The sequence below is a fragment of the Aspergillus vadensis genome (genome assembly GCF_003184925.1).
Source record: "Aspergillus vadensis CBS 113365 unplaced genomic scaffold BO88scaffold_3, whole genome shotgun sequence".
NCBI lineage: Eukaryota > Fungi > Ascomycota > Eurotiomycetes > Eurotiales > Aspergillaceae > Aspergillus > Aspergillus vadensis.
In genome coordinates, this window is record NW_020292041.1 from 1,820,908 (window position 1) to 1,834,006 (window position 13,099).

Genomic DNA, 13,099 nt, shown 5'->3' on the forward strand with positions numbered 1-13,099 from the left:
GTTAAACTGCGGGATGCGAGTTTTTCTAGAAAGGCAAGAGAATAGCAATACATTATAGTACGTCAGTGGCACGAGGCGAAAGCAGCGCAAACAGACAAGCATAGAGGAGCGTATTGTGTCGATCACAGAACCCGCGATGTCATCACTCCATCCCGTGACGTCAAGGAACGTCACCTGTCACGTGGGGAACACTGGACCGACCAACTGGCACCGACAATGCAAGAGACGGAGCAGCAGACCAAAGTCAATTAAAATTCTATGGACAAAGAGAGAGACCCTTGGGGGCTGCACAATTGGAACGGTGACTCGTAGATACTTAGTCTCCCTCATTCGAACGCCACCATAAAATGCACCCCAGAAGCAAGCAAATAATGAAAACACACTATGAAATATTCGCAGTAAGAATGCAATACCCTACGACCAATATCAGTGCCAAATCTGAATCATGCTGACCTTCGCGCAGAAGCAACTGCGAAGGTCTCGTAGCCGAATATGGACGCCACGGTCGATCTCAAACTATGTATATATCGGGTAAGAGAGCCACGGAACCTGTCAGGCTTGTTTGCTCGTCTCCGCGGCATTCTTCGCCTCTGGGTTCAACGGCTGTTTGGGATCGTATCCCACACTTTTAACCACCCCTAGTCCCTTGGTCTTTCCCTCCCGGAAAAGCACTCGATCTCCGGGGGCCAAGAATTCGGGACGCTGTACAAATCTGAACGCAACCAATGCGCGGTCACCGCCCCGAATGAAGGGACGATCAATGTCAATGACGGAGCATGTTTGACTTACTGCGCCGACATGCAGCATTGCTTGATAGCGAGGCTTGATCGTGGTGGCGTGAGATATGATCAGGACTAAACAATCAGTACAACAGAATGAGGAGAAAGGGAACAACTAGTAGACGCACCCTCAGCGACGAACTCCCTGTAGACTTTCGGCGGCTGGTCCAACTTCTTTAGAACTACCATGCCCTTACGGACCTCCTTCCGTCGGACACGTTTCAAAGCGAAAGAGCCCGACTGGCCTGCAAAACAAGCGTTGACCTGAATACGCTTGCGCTCGATGGACTTAATCGTGGTAGTCGTGAATTGACCGAGAGAGTCAGGCCCAACCAAAACAGTATCGCCAGCGTGTATCACACCCGACTTGGCCACCCCAGACACAACTGTACCCACATGAGGCACAGAGAACGTATCATTGATGAGGAACTCGAACGGAGCATTCACATTGTATTGGCCGCGGTGAGGAAGGATATTCAGGAACGTCCGCACAAGGTCCAGATTCTCTCCAGTGACATTGGACACCTGGAAGATCGGGCAGATCCGCTGGCTCACAAACTGTGTCGCCGTGTTGATGGTTTCTTCCATGTCCTTTATGAAAATGGGAATCTTGCGGGAACCAGGCGACTTGAGAAGTTTGCTGAGCTGGGAAAGGGTCTCCTCCAGAATCTGCGGTGGGCAAATATCGATCTTGGTGACAATTACCATGACCGGCACGTGTAAAGCCACAGCAATACCCAGGTGTTCTTTGCTCATGCCAATGAGGCCATTGTTAGCCGCGACCATGAGTAAACAGTAGTTGGGGCTGCTGCTCAGCATGCCAAAAACCGTAGTCCGCAGGTACCGTTCATGCCCAGCGAGATCAGAGAAGGATATTACTTTGGCGGAACGCCTTCCTATATCTTCCCAGGACATCTTCCGCCCATGAGCGCTGCTTACAATGTCACCACGGCTGTCGAAGCCCATTATCTCCATCCCTACCGAGCTGGTCCGACCGCTCTCGATTTCGTGCTTGTGGCGGAACAGATTGAGTCGAGCCTTTCCTCGGCCATCATCCAAGTTTCCCTTGACCAGCACACCCAGCATGGTACTCTTACCTGCGTCAACATTACCAACCACTGCCATGCGGATCTCAGCCATCTCCTCCACGGTGCCCGCTGGCTGCCGGATCAAGAGCTTGCCCCAAGAGCCTTTGATTCGCTCATGCTTCACGCGCGATTCTTCAGGCCCGCCAACATTGTAGGTAACAAGGATCCGACAGTGAGCAGGGAGGGTTTCCGCCGCTTCCCGCAAGCGCTGCAAAGCTGTATTCCACTGGCTCAGATCAAAGGACATGGAATCCCCGCCATCTTCAAGACCCAGGTCGAAGAGCGTCTCACCATGTCCTTCGTCAATGCGCGTCTGTAGGATGTTGGCCAGGACTTGGATGTCATGGTCTGGCTGTTCACCAGTGCCCAGGAGCAACTCCTTCAACTTGACCGGTTTCGGAGCATCCGCGAGGTCTAGCTGGTCGAGAATATCCAGTTCGGCATGGTCTTCAGGTACTGGAGCTGCGCTGGCTGTTTCGTAGCCGCTGTCACTGGGCAAATACTGAGCTGATCGCTGGGCCTGTTGCTTTTCAGCGTACTCGGCGAACTCGCTGAGGGCCTAAATGTTGGCTACGTGTTAGCGGGAATGCCAGATTGCTTCGCGGGGGGGTTGCGCACAATCTCGCCTCTCCGCCGTTCTCCCAACGAAGGCTTAGATTCAGCCGTCCGCATTTTGCTGGCTATATTGGTCGATGATTAAGATGATGGCAAAAGCAAATAGTTCGGAGCAAAGGCACGTTATCGATCTGCGATATGATGCGTCACTCGATCGGGTGGAAGATGGATCGCCGCTGGCGCGTTCACACACGTATTCGTGTTATCATACTTTTATCTATAGAGACGAGATCAGATAGGGGAGTAAGAATAAACCAAGAAGAATAAGGATGTAGGGAAGGGTCTGAAGTAGGATAGGTGAATGAGAAGGCGGATTGTGAATGATATTTCAGGAGGAAAGATAGACAGTGAGTGTCGGGTAGGGAACCGGGGAAGCTTTATCGATAGGAAAGTGCGAGTCATCGCCGCCTCGTGCGGCCCCCAAGCAAATTATTGAGTCATACGGCTCAGCACAGTCATTCCCTCCATGCAGCTAAGGCTATGCTGGAATGATGATGGTCTTGTCACCGCTACAGTAGTCAATTTTTTATTATCTGTTTTGGGCCAGGTTGCAAACCAGAAACACTGGTCGCTGCTGTTGGTTTCATCGCTACATATGCCAGTATGGCATGATGCCATGATACCACACGCCTTACACCTTCCTGATGCCTCTATATCTGATATAAGAAAAACCTGCAGGCCCAAGCATGACCGAGTACGTGAATACACTAAAAGATAAATTCGTATAGCCTGGAAACCCTGTAACATCGCCTGGTGTCTTCGTGGTCTCGTATTTCGTAGCTTGGGTGAGGGGTGGCCCCAAGAATATCCGATGTGATCCGCCTTCCTACTTATTATTGCCTCCCAAATCTTATGCCTGAGGAGAAATCAAGACGACAGAGTCTCCTATCGTAAAAGGTCAGTATGACAAGCCCCGGGCTCTACCGGGAACAGCATCGCGAAACGCACCTCGAACGAAGAGCATCTCTTCTTGCTTCTTGATGGTCTGAAGACAATCAACCTGCGTTAGCCCAGCTCCGCACTATTATAATACCGCCCTAATTGATTGTCCTATAACCGAGGTAAATGGATAGAGCGACGTACCCGGAGGATCTCTTGCTCGTTCTCGTCTTCCTCCACCACGTAGATGGTCTCCTCAACATCCCCTAGCACCAGGTTGCAATGGCTATCGTATGCCTACCCAAGACCATCTGTCAGTAAAAGCCACGTGGCCAGGGGCTGGGGTGAAGGCGTAAGACTCACATGGAGACGGCCCTTGAGCTCGCGATCGCCGCGCAGCTTGACGAAGACGATTTCATCGAGCGACAGGCGCACCAGATCTAAGGGCTCGGAGACGGACGATGTGCCCGCATCCTCGGTGTCGGCCATGTCGAGGTCGAGGGTGGGTGGAAAAGGAGAGACTGAAGCGTTAAGCTAAGCGAACGAAAGGAAGGGGGGAAGGATCCAAGCTGCAGCGTGTACAGCAGACGCGGGACATGGATGGTGAAAAAGGCTACAGAGTCTGACAGGGATCTGGCCCGCCAAGACCACAACAAGCGGCACCTCCTCATTTACTCCGCTTTTATAGTCGCAGCTCGATTCCCCCCCAACTTTCGACGGCCTGAACACCCCCGGCTTTTTTCTTACGTTCTTTCATGTTTGCTGTCCTCAGTTCACAATGCTGGGGTTTATTCGTACCAGTGAGAGCTTGGGCTCTCATTTGGTGTGTCCTACGTACCGTCGATGTCGATTAACTCACCTACCTCGCTGTTCTCCACTTCTTATACTTCGGGATCCTACGCGCCGCCAACGATCATCCGGATCACATTTACATCCTCGATATCGGAACGACGACAGCAGCAATCATTCTAGGAATAAAGGCTGGTTCGCTAATAGGCATGCTCCACAGCTGGGACGGGGAGCCACGGGCATACTGGAACCTGGTCAGGTTGACGGGGGCGATCATGAGATCTCCAATGCACAAAACGACAGAGGGCGCGACATTGGGGCTGGTCCCCGGGTCGAGAGCTTTGAGGATGTGAAGAGACATTTCAACGCTATCCTCCGAGATGGCCAACCAGACCAGGTGATGGATGCGATGCTTGATCCTCGCTTTGAGAGCTTGGTTTGCTTAATGCCACCCAGCACCTTTGTCGAAGTCTTTCATCTCCTCTCCCCGGCTTACTTTATCGATCCCTATCGGGAAATCCATCGTCCCATTCATCCGTCAGCTGTCGATGTCAAGCAGTACAAATCACTGGACTCGATTTTCGACGAGTTTGCCAGTAACCTTTCTGCCATCCTGCAGATTAGGTGGGCGGGCGGCCAACCCTTGGGCCTGGCTGAGTACACGCACCTGCTCGATTGCGCACGCTCAATGGGCGACGCCATCATGGCAGACTATATCTGGCAAACAATCAGGGAGGATGGAATGGTGCCGGATTCCCAGTGCTATAACCACTACATGGAGGCGAAAGTCTGGGATAGAGCATACACCGGCTTGGAGAAGTATCGCCTCAGAATGACCCCTTACCTATATCGGAAGAGGAGATTCTTCGAACCCAACCCCGGATGGCAAGGTTACGGTACGGCTGCCCGAAGTGTGAGAAAAGAAGTGCTGCAGATCTTCAACGAGATGACACAGGAGGGTACCTCGGGGGACACCACCACCTTTGTCAATGTGATCCTTGCGTCAAGCCGAGTTGGCCATATGCAAGGAATCAAGAATGTCCTGTACACCGTCTGGAACATTGACGTCGATGCGCTGCTAGACCAGGTCGATGAGTCGATGCTTCCAGAAGTGACCCCATACGACCGTTCCTCACCGCTGTACCCAACAAACCACCTGCTGTTCGCCGTAGCTCATGCCTTTGGCACCAACAATGACATCCCTGCCGCGCTGCGCACCATAGATTTTATTTCGAACAAATATGACATCCCGGTGCCGGAGAATGTCTGGCTCGAGCTATTTGAGCGATCGTTCGTCTTGTCGCGTCCGAGGTTTGGCCCCGACGCTGAAAGAAATGCGAAGGGCCAGGTTTCCTATGACTTCCTCAACTCCATGTTCGAAACAATGACATCCGAGCCTTTCAACGTGCGTCCAACCATCGAGGTGCACCATATCCTCGCCAAAACTGCGTGGGATCGCGCCAGGCTGTCGGAATTCCAGCACCATATGGAAGCTGCGTATAATATTCTAAGGGAGACACGAAAGAAGAGAAGAACTGCGAGGTCGATAATAGAGGCATATCTGGGACAGGCACAAACGGAAATCCTCAAATCACGAGCCTTTGCAGATGCTGTGCACGCATATGACATTCTGCGCTTGCGCACGATGCAGCAAACCGTTGTCATGGAGCGTCTTGCAAGACTATTGCTGATTCACCATCGTTGGCTGGGTCGTCGGAACCAAGCGTGGGAACGCACCCTCCTTCCGCAGGCGCTGGAAGAATGGCGAGACTTTTTGCCAGAGTCCGTGGTATACCATACCCGAGGAGGGCTCGTTGAATTCGATGGCGCTACCTCCTGGCGCCAGCGTAATATTAGAACCCATGATAGAGTACCAGTCCGGCGGCCAACCTTTGGAACGAACTTCGAGCTTGATGACGACGCAAACGATATAGACGACGACATTTTCTGGGATTATTATCGACAATCTGCCCCCCATCTTGATCTGTCCATTCCACCCCTGAGAAGGCTGTTCGAAGCTGTCCACGAAGACAATGTCAGTAGCACTTACGACGACGAAGCTTTCCTGGCGGAAGAACTGGGATACGAAAATGGCGAGTATGAGATCCCTAGAGTTACCACAAGGACGCCCAGACGAGCGCGCTCTACCACTTGGGAACGCCAAGCAGGAGAGGAGGACGATCCCATAACCACAGGTCCGGGTCCTCTCTCATGGGCTTGACTCTAGCTCATATCCGAGCCACTTCGCTTTCTCTCGCTCTCTTCATCACCATCTTCTTTTTCTTTTTTATTCTTTTTCTTACTTCGATTGTGACTTTCATCCCCGCATCTGGAAAAGTTAACAATTCGCGGATACCTTCATTCATCCCTGAATTCTTTCTTTCGCTTTTGTTTCTTTTCTTCATGGCCTGAAGCGGGATATATGATGAGCTAATCTTTGGCTGTCAGTTATGATACCTCATGTGTGCATGTATTGCCTTACCTGAGCGGATACCCTGTCTATATGACATGTTACATATTGAGCTCCTTTATGCTTTTCGAATATTAACATTTTTCTTTTGATTGTGAGAATATGGTCTTTCAGTAAGCAAAATAGTAGTCAGTATCAATCCTTCGAGCCATGCTCTTCTCGAGACGACGGGGTGCATACCTATACAGAAATGGAACTTGACCTCTGGACATAGATCTCAGACGACGTCAGTCCACCAAGGATTCAATCATAATCATATACATACAATGCGGGTATATGCTACAAAACGCAGGGCACCTATCCAGTCAGTTCACTGAGCCTATAAACAGGCTCCGCCACCATCATCATCATATCTTCTCCGCCTTCAAATCATTCACCACCATGTACCGACCAATCGTAATCCAACCCCACCGGAACCACACCATCTGGCTCTGATGAGCCTTAACCATAGCCGACTGCGCAGTCATCCACTCATTAACGGAACTGACGAACAACAGCCGCGACGGGAGCTGGCCCTTAGACCCAGCACCACCACGGCCCAGAATGGAATGCAACGCGCCCCGAACCATCGTGAACGGCGCATCCAGAACACCCGCGTACTTGCGCAGCAGATTCGTCGTGGTAAGCGTATACAAAGTGACCGGACAGGTATACCCCGATTTATCCTTCATCAGGGACCGCAAGAAATGCACAGCGCCGTGGTACAGAGACCGGTGGTTAGGGTGGTTGCTAATACCTCCCTTGTCGAAGGTCAAGAGCACGTCGATAGTGGCCGTAGGTGCAGAGCCGGCTTTGTTCGATTTCTTCTTGGAAGAAGAGGTGCTGTCGCTGAGTTCGGGGGCAAAGGCGTGTTCGAGAACAGCTGATACGTCGGACTCTGTCCATTGGACGGACATGCTGTCGCGGAATCGGGAGGGGTCGTCGATGATGTATACGTCTGATTCCTGGCGTAGACCTAGTTGCAGGGCGCTTTTCACGAGCTCCTTTTTGCGGATGTGGCCCAGGCCGTCGGCGTCTCCTGTTTCGTGTTGCGAGTGGGTGTTAGTGGTGTGTATATTGGGGGGGAGGGGTGTTTTTCCGATGGTTTATGTGGGTGCTGCTTACCACTGCTGAGACAGAGAATTTTGAGGTGGTTGCCGTACTCCGGTCTGGTCAGGGCCAGGACTGTGGGCGCGAAGAACATGGCTTCATCGTCCGGGTGGGCGATCAGGAGACATATTCGCTTGTTGTATAGACGAGGGAATGCGCCGCCGAAGGGTGAGGACGTGGTTGACGATAGTGTCCAGAAGAGGAACACGGCTAGAATCGCGGAACCGAGAGAGAGTAATGTTGACGGGGACATGGCGTAGGAGTAATCGAAAAGGGGTGATTTGGACGTTGAACTTCAGGAATGAAGGGGAAATAGTCAGGAGTAATTGGATCGTCGGGATGCTTGACAAATTGTGAGAGAAGCTAGTAGGAGCTCAACGGGGTGCTTTTTTCGGGGGATATTCGACGGCCGTTCGCCGCTTGCATAAAATGATGCAAGTGATGTTGGGAGTTGTAATCGACCAATTGTTTGGCTATAGCATAGCGTGTGGGTTAAATTATTCAAATTTGGACATTGTTAGGGAAGAGCGATCCCAATGGGTTGGATGGTGAAGATGTGAAAAAGGGATAAATAGTTGAGTCGTCTCAGGGTCCTGAGTTGACGATCTCTCCTAGAGCTCCATGTCTCCCGGACGCGGAGCTATCACCACGTGACTTACAAATTGAGTACATCGGAATATAATTCCAATTGCATTTCTAATTGTAGGAGATTAGTGCGATAAATGTTCCGAATTGTGGATTTTATTGATTTATCAGATTCTATGTAGTCTAGGTGATGCAAATAGCCTCAAGTTCCCAAGCACTAGTACGGCTGGCTAGAAAATAATCATAATACTGAGGGTAGTATATACTACCAGGTCTGCTCCGTTACTGTGGTAAATATATATTAGTAAGTTGGTAACATATAACTACCAAGATTTCTCTCATTGGTACTGAAACAAATAGACAGACAGACTTAATAGCATCAGAAAAGCATCTAGATTCTCACCATGTTTAGAAATGCACGGAGGAGCTCCTCCAAAGCAAGTTTGACGAATGCAGCTAGCATTGCGCGTTCCATTACCAGCATTGCGTTCGGACGCCAATGACATCAAAGTACCAAGTGCCTAGTAGTTAATACCAACCATAAGCTGACTCAAATGTCAACATTACTAATATTATCAATGCTTTCTACTGAGTTCAACCATATCCATTTTCAGCAACAGCATACGTATCTCTCAACATCTCAGCTGTCACCTTCCTGATCCGGTTGACATAAATTAGTAAGCCCTATGCGTGGAATAGGAGATTATGGTCCCCACCAATCACATGAATGTCACAGAGCACTTGCATTGCAGGTCTCTCTGCCGACCCAGCCAAACTACTGAAGTCCTAGGATAAGGCTATCACCATGAATCCTTTCGCTCTTAGCCTGAATTGCTTACAAATTTCATTCGACATACAAATCAAGGAACGACTAGAAGTATTTTCAGGGTGGTATTTGGAAAAGAGACATTGTCTCGGCTCGACGGCATCCAGAGACTGACTGTATCGGGCAAAGTACGGAGACCCCGCGGTTCTCCGGTCCCAAAAGATGACCAGTCGGACTAGTAGTACCAGGTATAGCCAATAATGAGGAATACACTACAATTAATATAATGATCAAGGATTCTAGTGATTCCCTGTCGGTTTCTAGTGTTCCTTCCGCGGATAGAGTCGGCGGTAGCAGGGACTAGATTAGATAGAGACGTCATCACATGGCCATGGTTCAGCTCTTCTTTTCCTGGTTGTCCATCAATGAATATCTGGATCTAGATCCAGTGACTATAGTCGCTAGAGATCGGTAGTATACAGGATGGTCAATGACAGACCGTAAGATAACCCATGTTCGAACGTAGGAGTCTCGAGAGCAGAGTCAGTATACAGTTCCCTCTACCAGTGGCTTCTAGAACTTCCTAAGATGGATTGCACTAGCACGTGGGACAAGCAACACTGCTTGATTTGGCAGAAACATACATCCTGTGCAATTCGGCCGGAGTGAATTCCAAACAGAAGGTTTTGGCTAAGAAGGTTCGTGCAATATCCTATCATCTAAGTTCTCGGGTGCTGATAGCCGGTATTGTAGGGCTGAAAACCCGCGGACACACACTGCCAGAGTTGGTTCACATGGCAATTGCTGCGCATCATGCCGCGGGGCAGCAGCTATGAACTACAATTTCATTGTTGAAAACAGCCTTGAATATACTGCCGGGCATAGACTTTGCGACGCCCTCATGCTCAAACGACCAGTCTGAGACCATGGCGGGATCAATGTGCCGAACTTGATCCCCGCGGGGTTCACGAGCTCTCGAGTCTATCTCATTGTAAGATTATAACTTATAAGAAACCATGAATCTTCCATGAAACGTAAACACAGACGTCGTGGCAATTCTCAGTCGGTCTAGGCAAATAGAGCAAATAAATTGAGCGACGATATCCGAGACCATCGGGCCACCGTTAGTCATGGAATATATGGATTTGTGTAGGAATGGCGGTAAAAAGTGGATAGCATCAACCTGAGCGGACGGCAGGTACGGCGTCAACCAAAGACTGCAAGTGGTGTACCCACGGACCGATCTGACTTCCGTCGAGGACCTTACCGGGCAAGGGAATTGGGGGACAACGGCAGTCGCCGAAGTCCTGGGACCAGAATGGTGTAATTCCCGCTAAATCCTCATTTAGTGAGTGATTTAGCTCGTCCAGAGACCTTGGAGGAGAAAGGAGAGAAAATTCTGAGGCGCTAGTGCCATGGTGAAGAGTCATCGCATGGAGTCCGCCAAAGCTAACCATGAAAAGAGAGCCGGGCCGGTGGACAAGCCCCGTTCGAGAAAAACGGGGAGTGCGGCGTACCGCTAGTCCACTACATACCCTCATCCACCTTTGGGAGGGGTTTCCGCGGAAAGACCCAATGGAAAGGGCGCAACGGTAAACATGGCCTTGCACCTTGCAAGAAAACGCTATAGCATTCGTAGTTGGCATCATTAATATGACCATTCACTGCTACTACTACCTGTTTTGCAGCTGCATGGAATGGGTCCAAGCTTCTGCACATCCAAGCTGGGAGGGGTTTCAATGAAGCCGTCACGGCACTAGTCCAGAAGATGGCGGTTAATAACGCAACCGCCGTGCGTGCTCAGGCAGGAGTAGAAATCCCTCATCTAGACATCTCCTGCTGGGTGAAACTAGGCGATTGGCAAAAAGGAACCTAGCACTTACGGGGAATGTGGTCATACTGTGTCGGAGTTGGTTTGTTATCGATCGCCATATAGCAAACAGATTCGTATTATAGAGCAAAGGCTAGTCTAGATGGTGAGTTGCATGCAATTGGGGAATCATATCGGGAGTAGGAGTACTCAGTGAGTGAAGGAAGGTCACCGGATGCAATCTTCACGGTCTGATCATCAGTGTATTGCGCAATGGACCAAGATCTAGTGCATGCACCTGCGTCGGCGCTTCCCCAAGGTTAACTTGATGTAGAAGAATTTAGGAGCATCAGCTGGAGGCGGCCCTTGCCGACTCAGATATTAGCCTGATACAGCCAGTATTAATTCTCTAACATCCCCATATATGACAGGCCAGCGATCATATAACATGAGCCGACCAGTACTGTGTAGATGAGGCTTGGCGGGTAACACTGAGGCTAAAATCCTGTATAATGACATCCGAACTCGTGGCGTGATCGAATCGGCCATCCGTGGCCGTCAGCGACAAGATGTGCCGAAACTCTCAGTAAACCGGGACGGTCAAGCCGACAGCTGGAGGACCATCAGGGTGAAAAGTCGGCCAAGGTACCTGGATCGTCAGAGGTCAGACCGATCATTTCACATTGCGCATGCTGTCGTCCTGGCAGCTCAATGGGTGGTGGTGAAACTGTTAGGTAATGGGTATGGCGGCGATGGGTAGCCATTCGTCAGAACGTCAGAACTGTCCCTGGCCAAGTCACAACGCACGTTGCTTTAGTCTAGAACTTCAACATTAGTACAGTGAATATCATATGTTACTACATATTACTTTTTGGATAATATTTCCCAATTCAATTGTTGTTTTCTCACGCAACCCTCATGCTATACTACGAGGCTAACCACCACTTTCATCTACACCGACCGACCGGCAACTGCAGCCGGATGATGTGATGCCCCGCATCGAACGGAATTTTCAGCAGTGCGGGGAAAAAGGCGAACCTATCGCCTTGCAGTGAGCAACAACGGAATCTTCCTCCTGAGCAAAGGGGTCCCTGTTAGCGCCGACAAAACCATCGTGAGACTTGGCCAGGAATGGCAATAACGAGGAGAGCCTGCAGCTAGCTTCGTCATTCAGGTCCTCAGTGCCTGAGCCCGAGCCCTTGACAAGCCACTCAACCAAGTCTCATCGGAACAGGGTACCGCTGTACCGCGCGGGTGGAAAAGAAAAAAAAAAGGCACATGTCCCTAATCAAGATTTTATTTTCTCTTCGGATTTGCCCTTGACATTTTAGTCTCCTTTTTTTCTCCCTTTGGCTTTGTCGGGATGTGGAACCTGGCCGAGCTGTAACCTCAAGACTTAAGAGGCGCTGCAATGGAATAAAAACTCTGCAAAGAAATTTTTATGATTATTTCCCAAAAGGTTCCCATTTCCGTACGCAAAACATCTGGTTCTGATGGGGCTAGCGTCTTCCTCCGTCCGCGGATTCAGCGCCTCGTTGGCTCAAAAAGTGCAAGCGGCATCACGGATCCAGAGGATCTCCAATTAGTGTCGCAACGTGTTGCGGTATGGTAATGTATACCCGCGTCACGGTGCCGGTCACCGCTCGTACGCGCAAAACTTGCGCCAGACCGCCTTGCAACTGTTCAGAAATTCAGGCTCTCTCTGCCACTATATGACGCCACGTGATGGTTTGATGACGGCAGCTGACCTTCCTGAACGAGCAAAGAAAGCGCCCTTTTTGTCAGGTGTCGTTACGGGCTCAGGTCCCGGCTGCCGTCTTGGACGGATATTCGGTGCCGGAAACACTATGATGACTGACTGACTGACTTGTCATGCTTCTTTGTCTTTCATTTCTCCATCGCTCATCAGGCACCACATCAAGAATTGGCTCTCTACTAATGCTGTCAGTAGAGTACGTACTATGGTTGTCGTGGCAGGCCCTGGGCCCCCAACTATACAACGGCCCAATCAAATTGTGGCCTGACCTGGAGGGGAATACTGTCTAGAACCTTAGTCAGCCCCATCATCCTTGGTTCAGATCTCCAACAAAAAGAGCATGACAACATCACTGAGCAAATTGGCATGATCTCGAAGCCCGATCATTAGGGCCACGAGTTCATTCTGAATAATCGCTAGTAAGTATTGCGTCAAATCATCACCGCCTCTCTACGAATACGCGCCTGGGTCAC

At 50.3% G+C, this 13,099-nt stretch overlaps 4 protein-coding genes across 4 annotated transcripts; 1 reads left to right on the forward strand and 3 right to left on the reverse strand.

The window, feature by feature from the left end:
- Positions 1-208: 208 nt before the first annotated feature.
- BO88DRAFT_177531 (putative GTP binding protein (GTPBP1)) lies at positions 209-2,725 on the reverse strand. Its single transcript, XM_025701710.1, has 3 exons — positions 2,486-2,725; positions 908-2,426; positions 209-854 (listed from the first exon to the last, which is right to left on the reverse strand). The coding sequence occupies exons 1-3, from the start codon at positions 2,537-2,539 to the stop codon at positions 553-555; spliced, it is 1,875 nt and encodes a 624-aa protein (XP_025566905.1). The 5' UTR covers positions 2,540-2,725; the 3' UTR covers positions 209-552.
- Positions 2,726-2,965: 240 nt separating this feature from the next.
- BO88DRAFT_382274 (U4/U6-U5 snRNP complex subunit LSM3) lies at positions 2,966-3,850 on the reverse strand (the record flags this gene model as incomplete). Its single annotated transcript, XM_025704618.1, has 4 exons — positions 2,966-3,367; positions 3,431-3,467; positions 3,566-3,658; positions 3,725-3,850. The coding sequence occupies 4 exons, from the start codon at positions 3,848-3,850 to the stop codon at positions 3,333-3,335; spliced, it is 291 nt and encodes a 96-aa protein (XP_025566906.1). The 3' UTR covers positions 2,966-3,332.
- Positions 3,851-4,002: 152 nt separating this feature from the next.
- On the forward strand, positions 4,003-6,545 carry BO88DRAFT_441573 (uncharacterized protein). Its single transcript, XM_025709890.1, has 2 exons — positions 4,003-4,184; positions 4,371-6,545. Exons 1-2 carry the CDS (start codon positions 4,140-4,142, stop codon positions 6,369-6,371), a joined length of 2,046 nt encoding a protein of 681 aa, XP_025566907.1. The 5' UTR covers positions 4,003-4,139; the 3' UTR covers positions 6,372-6,545.
- On the reverse strand, positions 6,538-8,289 carry BO88DRAFT_402166 (PIG-L family deacetylase). The gene is made up of 4 exons (XM_025706034.1): positions 7,725-8,289; positions 6,801-7,638; positions 6,633-6,727; positions 6,538-6,580 (listed from the first exon to the last, which is right to left on the reverse strand). Exons 1-2 carry the CDS (start codon positions 7,960-7,962, stop codon positions 6,968-6,970), a joined length of 909 nt encoding a protein of 302 aa, XP_025566908.1. The 5' UTR covers positions 7,963-8,289; the 3' UTR covers positions 6,538-6,580; positions 6,633-6,727; positions 6,801-6,967.
- Positions 8,290-13,099: the final 4,810 nt, after the last annotated feature.